This window comes from Acromyrmex echinatior, chromosome 17 (genome assembly GCF_024713525.1).
Source record: "Acromyrmex echinatior isolate Ae372 chromosome 17, ASM2471352v2, whole genome shotgun sequence".
Taxonomy (NCBI): domain Eukaryota; kingdom Metazoa; phylum Arthropoda; class Insecta; order Hymenoptera; family Formicidae; genus Acromyrmex; species Acromyrmex echinatior.
In genome coordinates, this window is record NC_141868.1 from 3,145,829 (window position 1) to 3,160,713 (window position 14,885).

Consider the following 14,885-nt stretch of genomic DNA (forward strand, 5'->3'; position numbering starts at 1 on the left):
ATTGAGACATGAGTGTAAAATATAATTATTCTATTCTATATTTACAGAATATATTTACAGAAAAAAATCTTAAAAACAAAAATAAAAATTTTATAAAATTTTAGTTATATTTTATAAAATTTTAGTAGATAGTTTTTCTTTTTCTAATTATTAACTTATCCAGATAAATAAAAGTCTAAATAAATGAGAGAAATGAGTATTAATTTTATACAGATAAATAATACTCACCCCAAGGTTGCTCCGTCGATGCCTGATACTTCTCCTAAGGCCTCCTCCTCCTCCTCTCAAATTGTCATCTTCTCGTCCAGTTTTTCATAAGTCCAAATTATTTCTAGGTTGTATTTGCGTTATAATGTGCAGAAGAGTTGTAGTCTTGTAATAAACGTAACACTAATCTGTAATACATACAAATATATCCGAATAAAGATAATGTATAAATATATTAATATTAAAATTAAATAATAAAATAAATATATTATAATAAATAGAGATGCACCGGATACTCGAGAAATATTTGGTATCCGGCAATCCTTTGATTATCCGGCCGAATATCATTAGCATTCGGTAATATATATCCGAATCAAATTTTATATTGATTTTACGTCATGTAGAGTTTTATTCTTTTCAAAAAATAAATTTCTTGCATAGTTCATCTTTGCTCTTTTTCTTTTCATGTTGGAAAAATAAATAAAATTATTATCGCTCTTTTTCTCTTGTGCTTTTTTTGAAAGCCATTTTCCAGAAATCTGATAGGAAAAATATCCGATATCCGATCGAATAATTGCCCTACTGGATATCCGATAATTTTACGATTCGGTGCATCCCTGATATTAAAAGATCTATTTAATCTTTATATAATTTAAACTAATATAAATTTTTAATATTTTGAAATGTTTTATGTATATCTGTTTATGTTATAAAACTTAATAAATTTAATTATATATTTTTGAAGTTTTAAATTTAATTACAATAAAAACTTTTTACTTACTATATATATATATATATATAGTAAAAAGTTTTTATTGTTTAAAAAAAAGTTTTTATTATATATATATATACCATGTATTAATGTGCAGTATATTACATTATTTTATTATACTGAGATTTAAAATAATGTATTATTGCGTAAACAAATATCGATAATTACTTTAGTAACAAAAAATAAAATTATAGATTACAAAGTGCTCACCTCAATGTCCATCGTCATTTTTAGCTACCTTCTTTCTTTTCCTCTTATTAGTTCTTTTGTGGCATTCACATAACAATTTTGCTAGAACAAATAAATTATTTGTTAAAATTAAGGGCGCTTAAAATTAATTATTAGAATAAAGTAATCACGTAGTTTATTATACTTTATCGTAGTTTATTATACTTTATTATTTGATATTAATCACATGCAATGCTAACTTAAGTTATGACAATAAAAAGGGAGAAGTTTTGCTTACCAAATTAAAGTAAATGTGACGCCCTTCATTTCGGAGCCGATCTGTTGAATCTGTCCTATGTTTGCAACGATCTACAAATAAAACCTGATTATAATTAAGATAACAAAGATCTTTGTCTCCTATACGCAGTTAACTTCGCACGCCAAGAACAATGTAGCGACACGACGACACAGCCGTATGTCCCGCTTTTGGCATCGTTAAAATCGAATTTATTACACAATTGTTAAATTTTACAATGTTTTAATTACCATTTGAAGTGAGACTCGCTGTCACTCGGAGCTGCTCTATCCCGTGTCCACCACGATCTCTGTAACTCTGCAAGTGAATATAATTAAGATGATGAAGAACCTTTTGTTTCTAGTGGAATCAACTTTACACATTCAAAAGAGACATTCACGTCTCGATCGCTTTTGACATCGCGTTACTGAATTTTCATTTCGAGCAAGAAATAATATATGTCCGCCTTTTCTGTGGCGATTGTTATTCCGTATTATAATGCAAATTATATATGCAATTCACAAGATGAAAATCCGAAAGTACACAATTGTCGACTATTCGCGATACACTTTCGACCGAACAATTAAGTTATGCGAATATGCAATACTAGAATGCGAACGTTGAATCTATATATAAGCGATAGTTAAGTATTAAAATGCTTGATAAATACAAATTTAAAGATTCCATTTACCATTTGATCAAATCGCGCTGCCACTCATCTCGCAACTGCATTCTGAAAATGAAACGCAAAATGGAATTAAGATGGCGAAATAACTCATCTTTCGCGCGGTCAACTTCACGCGCCAAGAGTAATACGTCGATGCGGCGATAATGCGTGTCCTACTCTTGGCAAAATAGCGTGTCCTACTCTTGGCAATAGCGAATCTATAATTACGCAATTTTCGTATTGCAGTAAGCGATAAATACAGATAATATTACCATTTGATCGAATCGCGTTGCCGCTCATCTCGCGGAGTCGTCCGTTCTTTGTTCGCCGTTGGCGTCACTTTTGGCGCGTGAAGTTAATCGCGCACTTAACTTTCAGTGCGCGATTAACTTCACGCGTCAAAAGCGACGCGACGCAATTGGTCTTAATTTTCGGCCGAGTATTACGAAATACGAATTTGAACGAATTATTATCGTATTCTAATGCTGAATCTACATTATGCTGCGCTCATGTTAATTCATATTATGGAAATTCAGAATTAATGTTATCACATTTTGAGGTGTAACATTGATTTAGAACGTAGTTATATTTAAATATTTAAATTATTTTTTAGATATACAATCTTTAGGAAAACACACAAAAAATCGAAAAATTGTATAAAAGATTGAACTTATAAATATGTTATCAATCTTATAAAAAATTTATAAGAAAATTATAAATTGATAAAAAAAAACTACTTATATGTTCATCGAAATGATCAATAATCGTTATTTATAATAGATAACGAATCGAAAAATCTGGCTTATAGATTTTCTATTTCGATTGGGATTTTAGAAAGACAAAAAGAATAAAAAATATAATATAAATTATAAATTGTAGATCATTTAAATACATCGCGCTAATACAGAAATATTGACGACGAATGATATTCTTGTTATTATTAAACTTCCATAACACAATTTTTTGAACTAAAATATTAATATAGCAGACAACTTCACTAAGTTCTATTTATTATTCTATTTAGTAGATACTAAAGCATATTATTATAATAATCATTACGCTTATATATGTGTAAATGAAATAGAAAACTAGATCTTTTTGTATATATATGCGGTGTTGAAAAATGAATAAAATTATATCGGCATCTTGCAAATTAATGAATCAGCGTAATGCTTATTATGATACATTTAATTATTATTATGATACATCTATAACAATAAATAGAATTTAGCGAAGTTATATTGCTCTTAATATCTTAATTAAAAAAATTTTGTTGTAGAACTTTAATATGTATATTTTTTATTTACAAAATGTTTAAATAATCCACAAATTATAATTTATATTTATACTTTTTAAAGCAATTTAACAAGTAATTTAGCATGAACTCAAGTGTATCAATTATCATATGATTGGTTCCGCTATTTTTTTAACAAGCCAATCAAAAATAGGCTCATTCTAAAGATTTGTTTCTAAGGCCGCTCCACCTGCTAGTCTTGCCATAAGAGACGCACCATGAAGTCTTCTTATTTAAACTTTTGTACCAATTTATCTTTTTTTCTTTTCTCTCCAAAAGGAAAGAAGAGAAAGAAAGATAACTTATGGAAGCATAGAAGCATCATGAACGGCATGAGATCTGTTCGCGTTGCTCGCACTTTTTGCACTCAACACATTCGCTTCTTTTTAAAGCCAAATACAAGTCTGTTTTTTATTGCTGCACTTTCTGAACTAGTACACCCAGTGAATGAATAAGTTGAAGTGAAACATATATAGATTTGTTTTACTTTAGCCGGTTTAGAGTGCAGCAATAAAAAACAGATCTTATATACCCATCTCATTTTAAGTCCAAAATATTTGGGGATTTCATGCAACGCGAACAGACCTATGGACAACACATGTTGGCGGCAGTTACCGGTTGGCCCGGAGCACAACTCCCGCCAGAGTAGTCCGATGATCAAACAAGGAAGATCAAGAAACACGTGGTTATGGATGCGATATATCTTATAAATTTGTATCAACTTTATTTTTAAAATTTTATGTATTGAATTGATATTAATTTTTTATAAATTTTGTTGTGACAGAGAAGAAAAATAAACTTCGTAAGTCAAAAGAAATCATTGGAAACAATTCTTTTAGAAGTTAGGTTAGAAATTGTCTATACTTGCGGCTTGTTTATAGATTAACAATGGCAACGTCATTAGCAGCACAACTTAAAAAATTGAGAACTCCGCAGACAAATTTACTGCTACAGGATAAAAAACGTCCTAGCTTGCTGTTTGACCCAAAGGAGGCTGCGAATTTGGATAGGGACACTGTGCTGAGTATAGGTTAGTTTTTTCCTTTCTTTTGTATCTGTGTTAACTTCCTTTCTCATACTTATGTTAAGTAATATTAAGTATCTAAATTAAATTTTATATTATTCTAGTAAAATTTGTAACTTATATATGTATTGTATATTATTTTACTTTGTAGTATTCATTTTTATTTAATAATCTATCTTTTCAATAACTCCGTTTTATGTTATTCAATTATGTATTTATGTATTATAATGAACATGAGCTTTGTGCTTTAGTTTCAATTTATTTCGAAATCTTCAGATTTAGAAGAATCAGTTTAATCAATATTGTAAAGTGAATGATAAATTTTAAAAATTGCTTAAAATCCAAAAAAATGTCATCTACGAGCAGTGTGTTAATATACAAATCTTTATATACTTAGATTTTTTTATTGGATAATTTTTGAGAAAATTTACGACAAAGTTTAGACTTTTGCGATGGGAAATTTTATGTCGGATGTCAATTAATTTGTTAAAAATATTAAGAATTCAATAAAAATATTTAACATATTTCAAGATTTAACAAATATCAAGATCATGATGCAGAGAAATGTGAGTCTCTATGCTGAAGATCCAGATTCAAACCTGGTCAAAAAAATAGGATTATATATCAAATCATGGAAAGTATTTTTACCATAAGAATCTCTTTTAATAGGCTGATTGAAACAGTGTGTAAGAACTTATTCTTCTTTTATTATCTATCTTTTGTCTTTATAACTTTCTTACTAAGTTTAAGAGAAATGTGTTTCTAAATTATAAGAAAGGTATACAATTTAGCTAAACATATTAGGTTTTTTATTAACTATTTAAAGTGTTAACGCAAAAATTGATGGTATTAGTTGTAAATTATGCTTTGTTTTAAGAACTTTTTAAATTTATATATATATAATACCAATAAAACCAATAGGTAACAATGCAAGTAAAACAATTTAAATTCAATGAAAACAAATATAAATATCTTAATATTTTTTTGCCAAGGCTGTATATATTTGTAAAAAAAAATGTATTATTTCTGATCATACTTTCTTATCTGTTCTTAGGCCAGAGTGGTTTGGAGGAATTACAGAAACTTTCATCAGTATTTGATGAATTTCAAGGCACACTATTTGCACAAAGTTCTGTAAATTTCGAGAGAGCTGTTCAGAATGTTACATTAAATAAGCAACTTGATGCAGAAATTGCAAAATTTCTGTTATTATCGACTCCATACTTCTTACTGAATGCCTGTCACAAAGCTCTGGAGTGGCTTGTATTCAGATATCACATTCATCATTATAATAAAGAGCAATTTATTCTTTTGATCCTACCATACCATGAAACTCGTATATTTGTTAGGTATGTATTAGATAGTTTGTTCTTTTGCTACACTGTACTACACTACAACTTTTCATCTAACTTTTTTGAAATTTCAAATATATATCTATTTCACTTTAAATGTGAAAAGTGTATACTACATAATTCAGCTGTTAAAAAAAATGAACTTGTTAAAACACCACATTTCTTATATTTAAAATTGACTTAAACATCAATATTTTATTTATGTGTATGTGTGTGGGGGGGGGGGGGGAGAATATAATTTATTATATATGTAAATTTAAGAATATGATTATCAAATTTTTATTATTATATTGTAAAATTATTTTCATATGAAATATGGGTTATCGATGCAAGTTATAATTTAATTTTGTATTCCTTTATAATCTCCAATCAAATTTTTATAACAAAATTAGTATACATATGAACAATAATTCGCTATAGTTAAAATGTTAGAAACAATAAATTTAAATGGAATAATTTTTTTAACTTATTATATTTATAATATTTTCTTATGTGCATTTCCATTAACGCATATCTATCTTTAAGAAATTGATTAAAAATTTATTATTCTGTTCTTTAAGAGCCCTGCAACTGATAGATCTGTCAAATGAGAGCGATAAGTGGCATTGGTTAGTGCCTATGCAAAAACGCGGTATACCTCTATCTTCCGCAATTCTCGTCAATCGTTTGATCTCGGATAAAGGATTCCTAAAGACGCTATGTACTCATGTGACATTTGCCACGAAGACTTATTCCGACAAAGCATCTTGTCTGACCACTTTGTATTCCTTTTACACTACGGCAGTGTTAGGAATGATTGAACTAATAACTATCACTGAGGTTGAAGTAAACTATTTATTACCGACTCTCCTTCAAGGTTTGAGAAGTCCCATTCTTGATTTTGCTGCCAGCAGCTATATGATTATTGCAAAACTGATAACAAAGGTTAAGTTTGTTCTGTTTTAATTATATTTTATTGTTTTTCAAATATTTATATCTTAAATAAAACTTAAATGAGTAAATTCAGTATTAAAATAAGAATCTAAGAGAGATATAAAATAAAAGGTAGAAAGATGGTCTGTAAGAGGCAACATAATTAACAGTGTGAATATAACAAATAATTACATATAAGTGTACAAGTATACGTAAATTATGTACATACGTTTTTGATTTTGCTTTGAGTCTTTTGTATGTTTATTGATAATAAGCATGCAAACTTTTTTACCTTTTATTAAATGAATATTTCAATTTTGTAATACATTATAAAAATACAATTTTTAATATATTTTTCTATACTATTAGGTGTTGGAATTAATTCGTAGCGTTTTACAAGTGATGGGAAGTACTTTCATTAATGTATTTTTTAATGCTCATGTGAAATAAATAACATTCTTTTATTTAAAAACGCTACGAATTAATTCCAACACCTAATATATTATAAATCAATTTTATATTCGTAAATTAAAATTAATAATATATAAATTTGAAGTTTTAATTATGTATTGATATTTTGATATTAAATTTATAGGCGAAATTGAATGATGATACAATAGAGAAGTTGTTGTTGACGACGTTCAAGAATACATATATGAAACAGGAAGCTACTATTTTTCTACTCCATCTTTATCAATCTCAATTAATTGTTATACCGCAAAGTTTGATTCTTCAATTATCTGAGCTACCTTGGTTTGTTACGACAATTGTTGCAACAATTCAATTGGGTACTAATGTTTCAAGATTTATTCTACATTTTCTTCGAGCCGCTTGCCAACTTATCTCCGAGAGTAGTGTGCAAAACATGCTCAGCAATATGCTAGAGCACATTAAACTCGATGATGAGACAGCGGACGCTATTTTAGCTACATTAACATGCGATTTTAAAGATAAAGTTTTAAGTAGCGAAATAAAAAGTTTTCTAGTGAGATTTTACCAGAATTTTGAGCGCAGCTACCCAGAGAATTTTGATAGATATCTAAAAAAGTTAATGAAGCAGAGCGAATCTGATGAAAAATCTAAACAGGCGTTACATTTCCTTACTTCATGGTCTTTTGGTACTAAGGATACACACGAGTCCGTCGAGATTCTGAACAAACTGACGCACATCAGCGCTGCGCAACGAGTGATTGCTCTTGAAATTCTCGCTAAGAATAATATCAATGTGTCCGAGAATTTTCGCAACATGATGACGAGTACTCTTCAAGCTAGATTTTATGATGACGACATTAACGTTGTAAAGACTCTGTTGTCTTTTTCTACGAAGAAATTGATTAGTTTGTTACCCACAGATACTCTGATGGATGAGTTACTGGTTTTGTTATCAACGTGTCACACAGCATCGAGGAAAGTTTTAGCTAAGTCAGCTCTGAAGACGCTGTTAGAACTTTGCGATGAAAGTGACGATACTAGCGTTTTTATCACAGCTTTACCATATTTATTTCCAGCTACGGATGTAGATGTAGAAATTGCTATGGAAGTTCTCAATTCAAACTTTGCTAAGAATAATATGTATATGCAAAGCGTGATGCAAGACATTAATAAATCTAATTTGAATGCCGAAGCGATATCTTCTGCTGCTTTTCACAACATATTAAACCATGCGTTGCTACCGCCTACGGAGAATATATTGAATTCCATGCGGCAACAAATATCGCACGGCGATGCGGCATCTTTATTCTTCAATATGATACTATTAGGATCAGTCTGCAGAGTACCCGTGGGCTCAATGCCGGCTAAAACTGCACGGGACGTGATTGAAATAGCCACGGAGATGATTAAGACATATTCACACGTTAAACTACTTCGCAATTGTAACAATATTACCGGCAACAACATTCAAATGGCTTTAAAGCTCACATCTGAGGGAATTTTGCCGCTTCAAGCAGGCACTTACGTTCTCGAAATGGTGCATAGACGGTTAAATATTAAATCCGAATCAAAACTTGATTTCGACAACAACACGGAACGAAGCAATCTGATTCTGCGACTTCTAGAGATGTTCATTGAGGGCATGGACAATAAAAGTTGGCGAAAGCACTATTCTAGATGTTTACAAATCTTCTTCCAGCTTCATTTTGCCACAATGAGGGATCTTATCTGCTTTCTTGCGCAGTTCTATGCAGAACCCATAAAAACAAAAACATCCTATCACTGTTTACAGATTTCCTTATTACTATTAAATCAGTGTAAATCCGTCCACTGGGCATTTGAGGATCAAGACTTTGTTACCAATTTGCTACTTTCGTTGGCAAGACGTAACAACGAATGCAGAAGAGTGGCGATAGATATTTTAAAAAAGATAACACAGACTTTTAGTCTCAATACGGAACCATTCTTCGTGTTGTTGCAGAAATTAGCAACAAAAAGTGCAGAAATCTGCAGTGATCCTGATGAACTTGCATTCAATTTCTATTTCTTCCTCTCTCCAGATCCACATGTTTCTCATCAAATAAAAGAACATAAGAAGTTGCAACAGACTCAGAAATTATTATTTGACATGGTGACACAGCAGAATGAAGAATCAAAAATTTCTCTAACTCAAAGATCGCAACTCCTTGATATTTTGGTGAATGTTAATAGTACCGAAATCCTCCAGCAACTGGCTCCGATAGGTCTTCAGTTTGTACAAAAGCTAGTGGAAGATCCAAAAAATCGATCGGCTGGTAGTGCTTTACGAAATATATTGGACCGTTTTACCATAAACACAATTGATGCCCTGAAGGACGACAAAGTTTGGTTACTCTTCACAACATGCATTCAGATACACGAATCCTGTGCAATTTTAGAAAATGATAATCGAACTTCGCCGAGCATCATGGTGCTAAAACGAATTGATATACTCTTCGATGCAATGTCTCATGATGTCAAGGTGAGCATCCTGTCCAAAATCCTGGACGTAATGATTGATTGTGAGATTAACAATGTAGTTTCTGTCGCGGGAAAGACACTTCGCCGGTTGCACGTGGATGCGACGATCTTAATTTCAGAATTAAAGGCCATGATGAGCAACCAAATTCAAAAGGAGGCGAGTTCGGAGATAAAGTCAAGCGAAAAAAAACGGAAAAAACGACAGAGTCAAACTCAGTTGGCGCATTCGGCGATGATTCACAGTCGGGCATGGAAGCGCGGTGTCATCCTGTTGGAGTTTGTAGAGCATGCCGACAATATTAAAAATGAGGAACTGCTTTATAGTGTATTGTTTGATTTGCTAAACGTTTGTCTGAGTCTGGAGGAGCAGAGCCCAATCGAATATACGAATCAGCTGCTTCTCTCAACAATCTTTTGGATGATGAAAAAGAAACTGCCAGTGCGTGACGCTGACTTGCAGATTTCGCTTATTGTCAAGTGCATCAGAACGTCGCGCAATCCACAGACGCATCATCATGCATTGTTGGTGCTGGTCGAATTTTTGAGGAATATGAATGTCCATCATGCTCTTTTTAATCTCATGCCAATTTTCACATTTATGGGCAGCACGATGGTGCGTCAGGATGATGCTTATTCCATACAAATCATCTCCAAGACTCTGGAAACAGTAGTACCAATCATAAATGCAACCGACAATGCGACACATGCTTGCGAATTACTGAGGACCTTTATTGTCTCGTTGCCTCACATTCCCGAGCATAGGCGGATGCCACTCTTTGTCAAGTTGTTGCAGCTTCTCGACAATCATCTGCATTTGTATTATCTGCTGACTTTTGAGAGCTACGTTATGAAGATAGCAAGCCAGAAGGTCGAACATCCCACACAGTGGTTAGATTTTGCTCTTCAGGTGTCTCAAGAATTTCCACCGTATCGATTACTTCAGGTCAGTTTTCGATAATCATTTCAATTTAGGATTTAGCCATATGAGAATTTTTTATATAAAGTTTTAATACTGTTTTAGTGATGTGATTTTTTTTCAAAAAGATAATTCTGTTTTTTTATTATCCAGAGATATAACAAAAACTTTCCTGATTTTCGTTTCAGATTTGCACAAAGGTGGTTCAATTCATCAAGCTTTTGCCAACTGATATTGAAGAAGAACAAGGCAGAAGGGAAGCAATGAAATTTCAATACAAAAATATTTATGACGTGACTAAGTCCACGCCAAAAAGCCTTCGGCACTATAAGATAACGGCCGTGCAATTTCTCAGTAATCTCTTGTCGTCCGAAGATTTTATCAATCGTGTAGCTGTGTTAAACCAGGATGAGATAGATAATATAAACAAGCACTGCGATCATCTGGCGATCGAGTTGATTATGTTGATTCAGATCATCTCGAAGATAGCTGATCAACATCAGAACAGACCAAGCGCTAAGTATTGGAAAGTATTATTACATCATTTGTATGATGTGTTGGATTTAGTGAACAATCTATTGCCAAATACTCTGTTCCTTCAGAGTATCAAGAACCTCCTAAAACATGAAATCCTACTAGTAAAGAAGAAAGCTTTAGAATTGTTAAATGCAAGACTGCTTCAGAAGAAATTTGGTGAGGATGCTCACGAAGAACTTCTGAGTTTGGTTAAACCTTTGACAGACTTCTTCAAAGTTGAAGTAAAGATTGAAAACCAGGAACAAGAGATTGTACAACAGACTGTATTGATATCTTTGAAATTGCTGACGAAATTATTGGCCATTGACCGTCCTACTGTTTTTAGACCAGTACGCATATTTGAATAATAAATTTTTATTTAATATTTTACATAATATTTCTAAGAAAATATTTGATTATTAAAATAATCTTCAGAAAAATTAATATTATTAAGTTTAGTATAATTATTATAATGCTATATATATATATATATATATATCATAATATAATAATTATAATTATGTAATTATATAATTATTATTTAACATTATATATACTAATGATTATTCATAGATTTTGGATATAACGACGGAATTGTTGGAATCCAAAAATGGACCAGTATTAGCCAATGCAGCATTGTGTGTAGCAGAATTATGCAGTTCAATGCGAACCCATGCTCTGTATTCGCTGAATAAGTTTGTGCCTGCAATTTTGAAGTTGCTAAAAACTCATTGCTATCAAAATGTGCCGGATGTTATAGTCATCAGCATCGTGAGTGCATTACAAAAAATAGTGGAATCTTTAGGAAATTTCCTGTCGCTCTACTTAGATCAACTCTTGTACGAATTGACAATGCTCAATTCTCAGTATACCAACACGGATCATCCTAAGGTATTAATTGTTAAATGTTTAATGTTTTGCCTACCAAGATTTTGATATCTATTGCAGAAATTTCGTTGGTTTTTTTGAAACTTAATTGTTTTTTTATTAATGTTTTGACAGGCTGGTATCGTTATTTCGCGTCTGAAGGCAACAACGCAGAAATTATCCAGTTGCATACCTCTGCGAGTGCTGCTACCAGCTGTTAATGGAACTTACCAATTGCTATTAGACAAAAAATCTTATATATGTATACCATCCTTGATGAGTGTGCTAGCAGAGTCCTTTGACAATGTGTCTCCAACAGAATTGAAGGTGGAAGTCGACAATCTCGCCAATTTCTTCCTCCAAGTTCTTCAATTCCGTGAAAGAATCGAAAATAATATGGAAAACGACCAACAAATTACATTAAAAGACATCGTCGCGGTTGAAGAAAGCGCTAGTAAAGTATTGGTAGCATTGCTCTTGAAATTGAGCGAAGTAACGTTTAGACCATTCTATGATAAACTTTATGGATGGGCAGCGAATGATACACAGCATAAACAACGGAATATAACATTCTATAGGTATCAACAATATAAAATCAATAAAAATTAAATCGTATTAAATTATAATTGTAGATCTTTTTTAAAGCAATTATACATTAATATACTAATCGCGTGACATTAAACATTTAATTAATCAATACTTATATCGCTTATTATTGTATATTATCTTTTAATCAATAGATTAAATGGATTTTACGTAATTGAAATAAATATGAATTTAATTTTATAGATCAATTACAAGTAGCTGGAAATGCTTTAAAATATGTACGATTTTTCTTTAATACGAATTTGGAAATTTATTTTAATTTGTTTAACGCAGTAGATTAACGAAAAATAGTACATCTTATATCCATTAATTCTTACTAACTTTGCGACTTTTAATTTCTCTGTTTAGATTATCAGCAAATATAGCAGAATGCTTGAAGTCTCTATTCGTTCTATTCGCTGGACTTTTTTTGAAGCATGCGGCATCGTTACTGAGCAGCAACAACATGTTCGTAACGGATACTCCGCAGGAATTGACGCTTCCCGATGAATCCAGCAGAATTGAGCTAGTAGAGGCAATTCTGTTGACACTTTATCGGGTATTCAGTTATGATGTGCATAATGTTGTCGTTGAGGACCGATATGAGATTCTCATGCAACCGATAGTGGATCAAGTGGAAAATACAATGGGAACGAGAGAAGAATATGAGATTCGAGCTAGTCAGCTCATTGTACCTTGTATAGCTTCTTTCGCTAGCGCCATTTCCGATGATTCATTGCACAAACAACTGGTCTATCAAACGTTACTGAAGACGAGGCATGCAAAGCCTTATGTCAGAAGCACAGCTTTGAATGCATTGGTAAGATCAAATGTAGTGAATAAGTTTAATTTATATGTATAATATAAAAGTTATTACGCAGTGAAGTTCCTATTTTTATTGCTTTAAAATTTAGTAAGATCTATTTGTTTAGAATCTTTTTTTAAAATTCCATTTAAAATAAATTACGCTAATTCATAAAGAATTTAGATAATAAATTGTTATAAAATAATAAAAAATTCAATATATTCAAATAAAATTTAGTAAGGTAATTATTTTTTTATTAAAAACTGTTTATACCGCTTATATGTACATATGATTTACACAGAAATTAAACTGTTCCACTGTTGTTTTTTTATTATATTTCTTATTTAAATTATCTTTATTTATCTTTTAATAATTACTTGCTATTGCGATCTAGGTGGAAATCGCGAGAAAACTCGGCGAGGATTTTATGCCACTATTGCCAGAAACTGTACCATTCCTGGCGGAGATGTTGGAAGACGAAGACGAAGCTACAGAGAAGTGTGCGCAAAATGCTGTTCGAACTTTAGAAGAAATTTTAGGAGAACCTTTACAGAAATATTTTTAAACTCCAATGTGAATATGTTTTAGCCTGTAAATATGTAAATGTGTACAGAGTAAATCTGAATAAATCACAATTTGACAAAGTTTTTTTAGTCTTTTAAAAGATTCGTAAATGTTTGATTAATAAGTTTGTTTAGAAATTGATCTATTGGAAAGATTTGAAACAAAAACAGCAACGCTTTTACGTCATTTTATTTTTAATTTATCTACAATCTTATATTAAGTTGTACCTAATATTTATCACGAGTTCGTCATCAATTTCATTTAATTTAGTAATTCACTGAAGATGGCCTGAATTAAGCTGAAACATTCGTATATTTGAATTCAAGAAGAATTATATGTAACACAAAGTATTATATAATATATTACATATGCTAACAAAAAATTGTATTGTGCTCTCAGTTAGTTATTATACTACATGGATATTATTTTAAATATCAAAAATCTTTGAGAATAATTTTTATATTTTGGGTCAAGTATGTATATCTACAATATTGATCATATAATTCTTGAGCTTATTACGTTTCTTACGTCATAAGCATATTTTCATTATTCCGTATACTATAATGTAAAAAAATAATATGTTCTGTGATCAAGATTATAGAAGTTAAAAATAGATCAATATTTTTATAGCAGCATTTATAGTAGTATAGTCAAAGCTCTCGAGCCTTTCAAACCTGACTTTCAATACCTCAATTTAAAAAAAAATTATTTCTCTTTCTATAATTATTTCTCTCTCAAACGTTTATGAATCTTTAAAGGATTAAAAACAAAGAAAATTTCTTTATTATTGTCAGTACCTTTTAGGTTTATTCTTATATTTCTTAATTTTGATATTTTTCATGGTATTTTCTATTTATAATTATTTTGTTATTTCGTACACAACTGTCATAACAATTTTACGTAAATAAAAATAAAAATTTAAATTTATTTTAAGCATCTTTATCGATTATTTAATATTGATATTTGTAAAAAAAAAGTGCACGTTAATAATTTATTCAAGTTTCTTATAG

General features: G+C 30.8%; 1 protein-coding gene and 1 long non-coding RNA gene across 3 annotated transcripts; one reads left to right on the forward strand and one right to left on the reverse strand.

Annotated features, from left to right (window-relative positions):
- Window positions 1-1,195: 1,195 nt before the first annotated feature.
- Window positions 1,196-2,498, reverse strand: LOC147906833 (uncharacterized). Its single transcript, XR_015548042.1, has 5 exons — window positions 2,382-2,498; window positions 2,134-2,175; window positions 1,694-1,760; window positions 1,446-1,516; window positions 1,196-1,270 (listed from the first exon to the last, which is right to left on the reverse strand). It is a non-coding gene; the product is annotated as an uncharacterized LOC147906833 (long non-coding RNA).
- Window positions 2,499-3,875: 1,377 nt separating this feature from the next.
- l(2)k09022 (HEAT repeat containing 1 homolog l(2)k09022) lies at window positions 3,876-13,955 on the forward strand. Of its 2 annotated transcripts, XM_011061508.2 has the most exons (10): window positions 3,876-4,205; window positions 4,285-4,433; window positions 5,482-5,776; window positions 6,340-6,703; window positions 7,287-10,565; window positions 10,727-11,404; window positions 11,628-11,945; window positions 12,057-12,499; window positions 12,876-13,326; window positions 13,706-13,955. In XM_011061508.2, exons 2-10 carry the CDS (start codon window positions 4,292-4,294, stop codon window positions 13,874-13,876), a joined length of 6,141 nt encoding a protein of 2,046 aa, XP_011059810.1. In that variant the 5' UTR covers window positions 3,876-4,205; window positions 4,285-4,291; the 3' UTR covers window positions 13,877-13,955. The 2 variants fall into 2 exon arrangements, with proteins under 2 accessions (XP_011059810.1, XP_087271504.1); XM_087415378.1 differs by lacking the exons at window positions 3,876-4,205; window positions 4,285-4,433 and adding an exon at window positions 4,977-5,113.
- The last annotated feature ends 930 nt before the right edge of the window (window positions 13,956-14,885 follow it).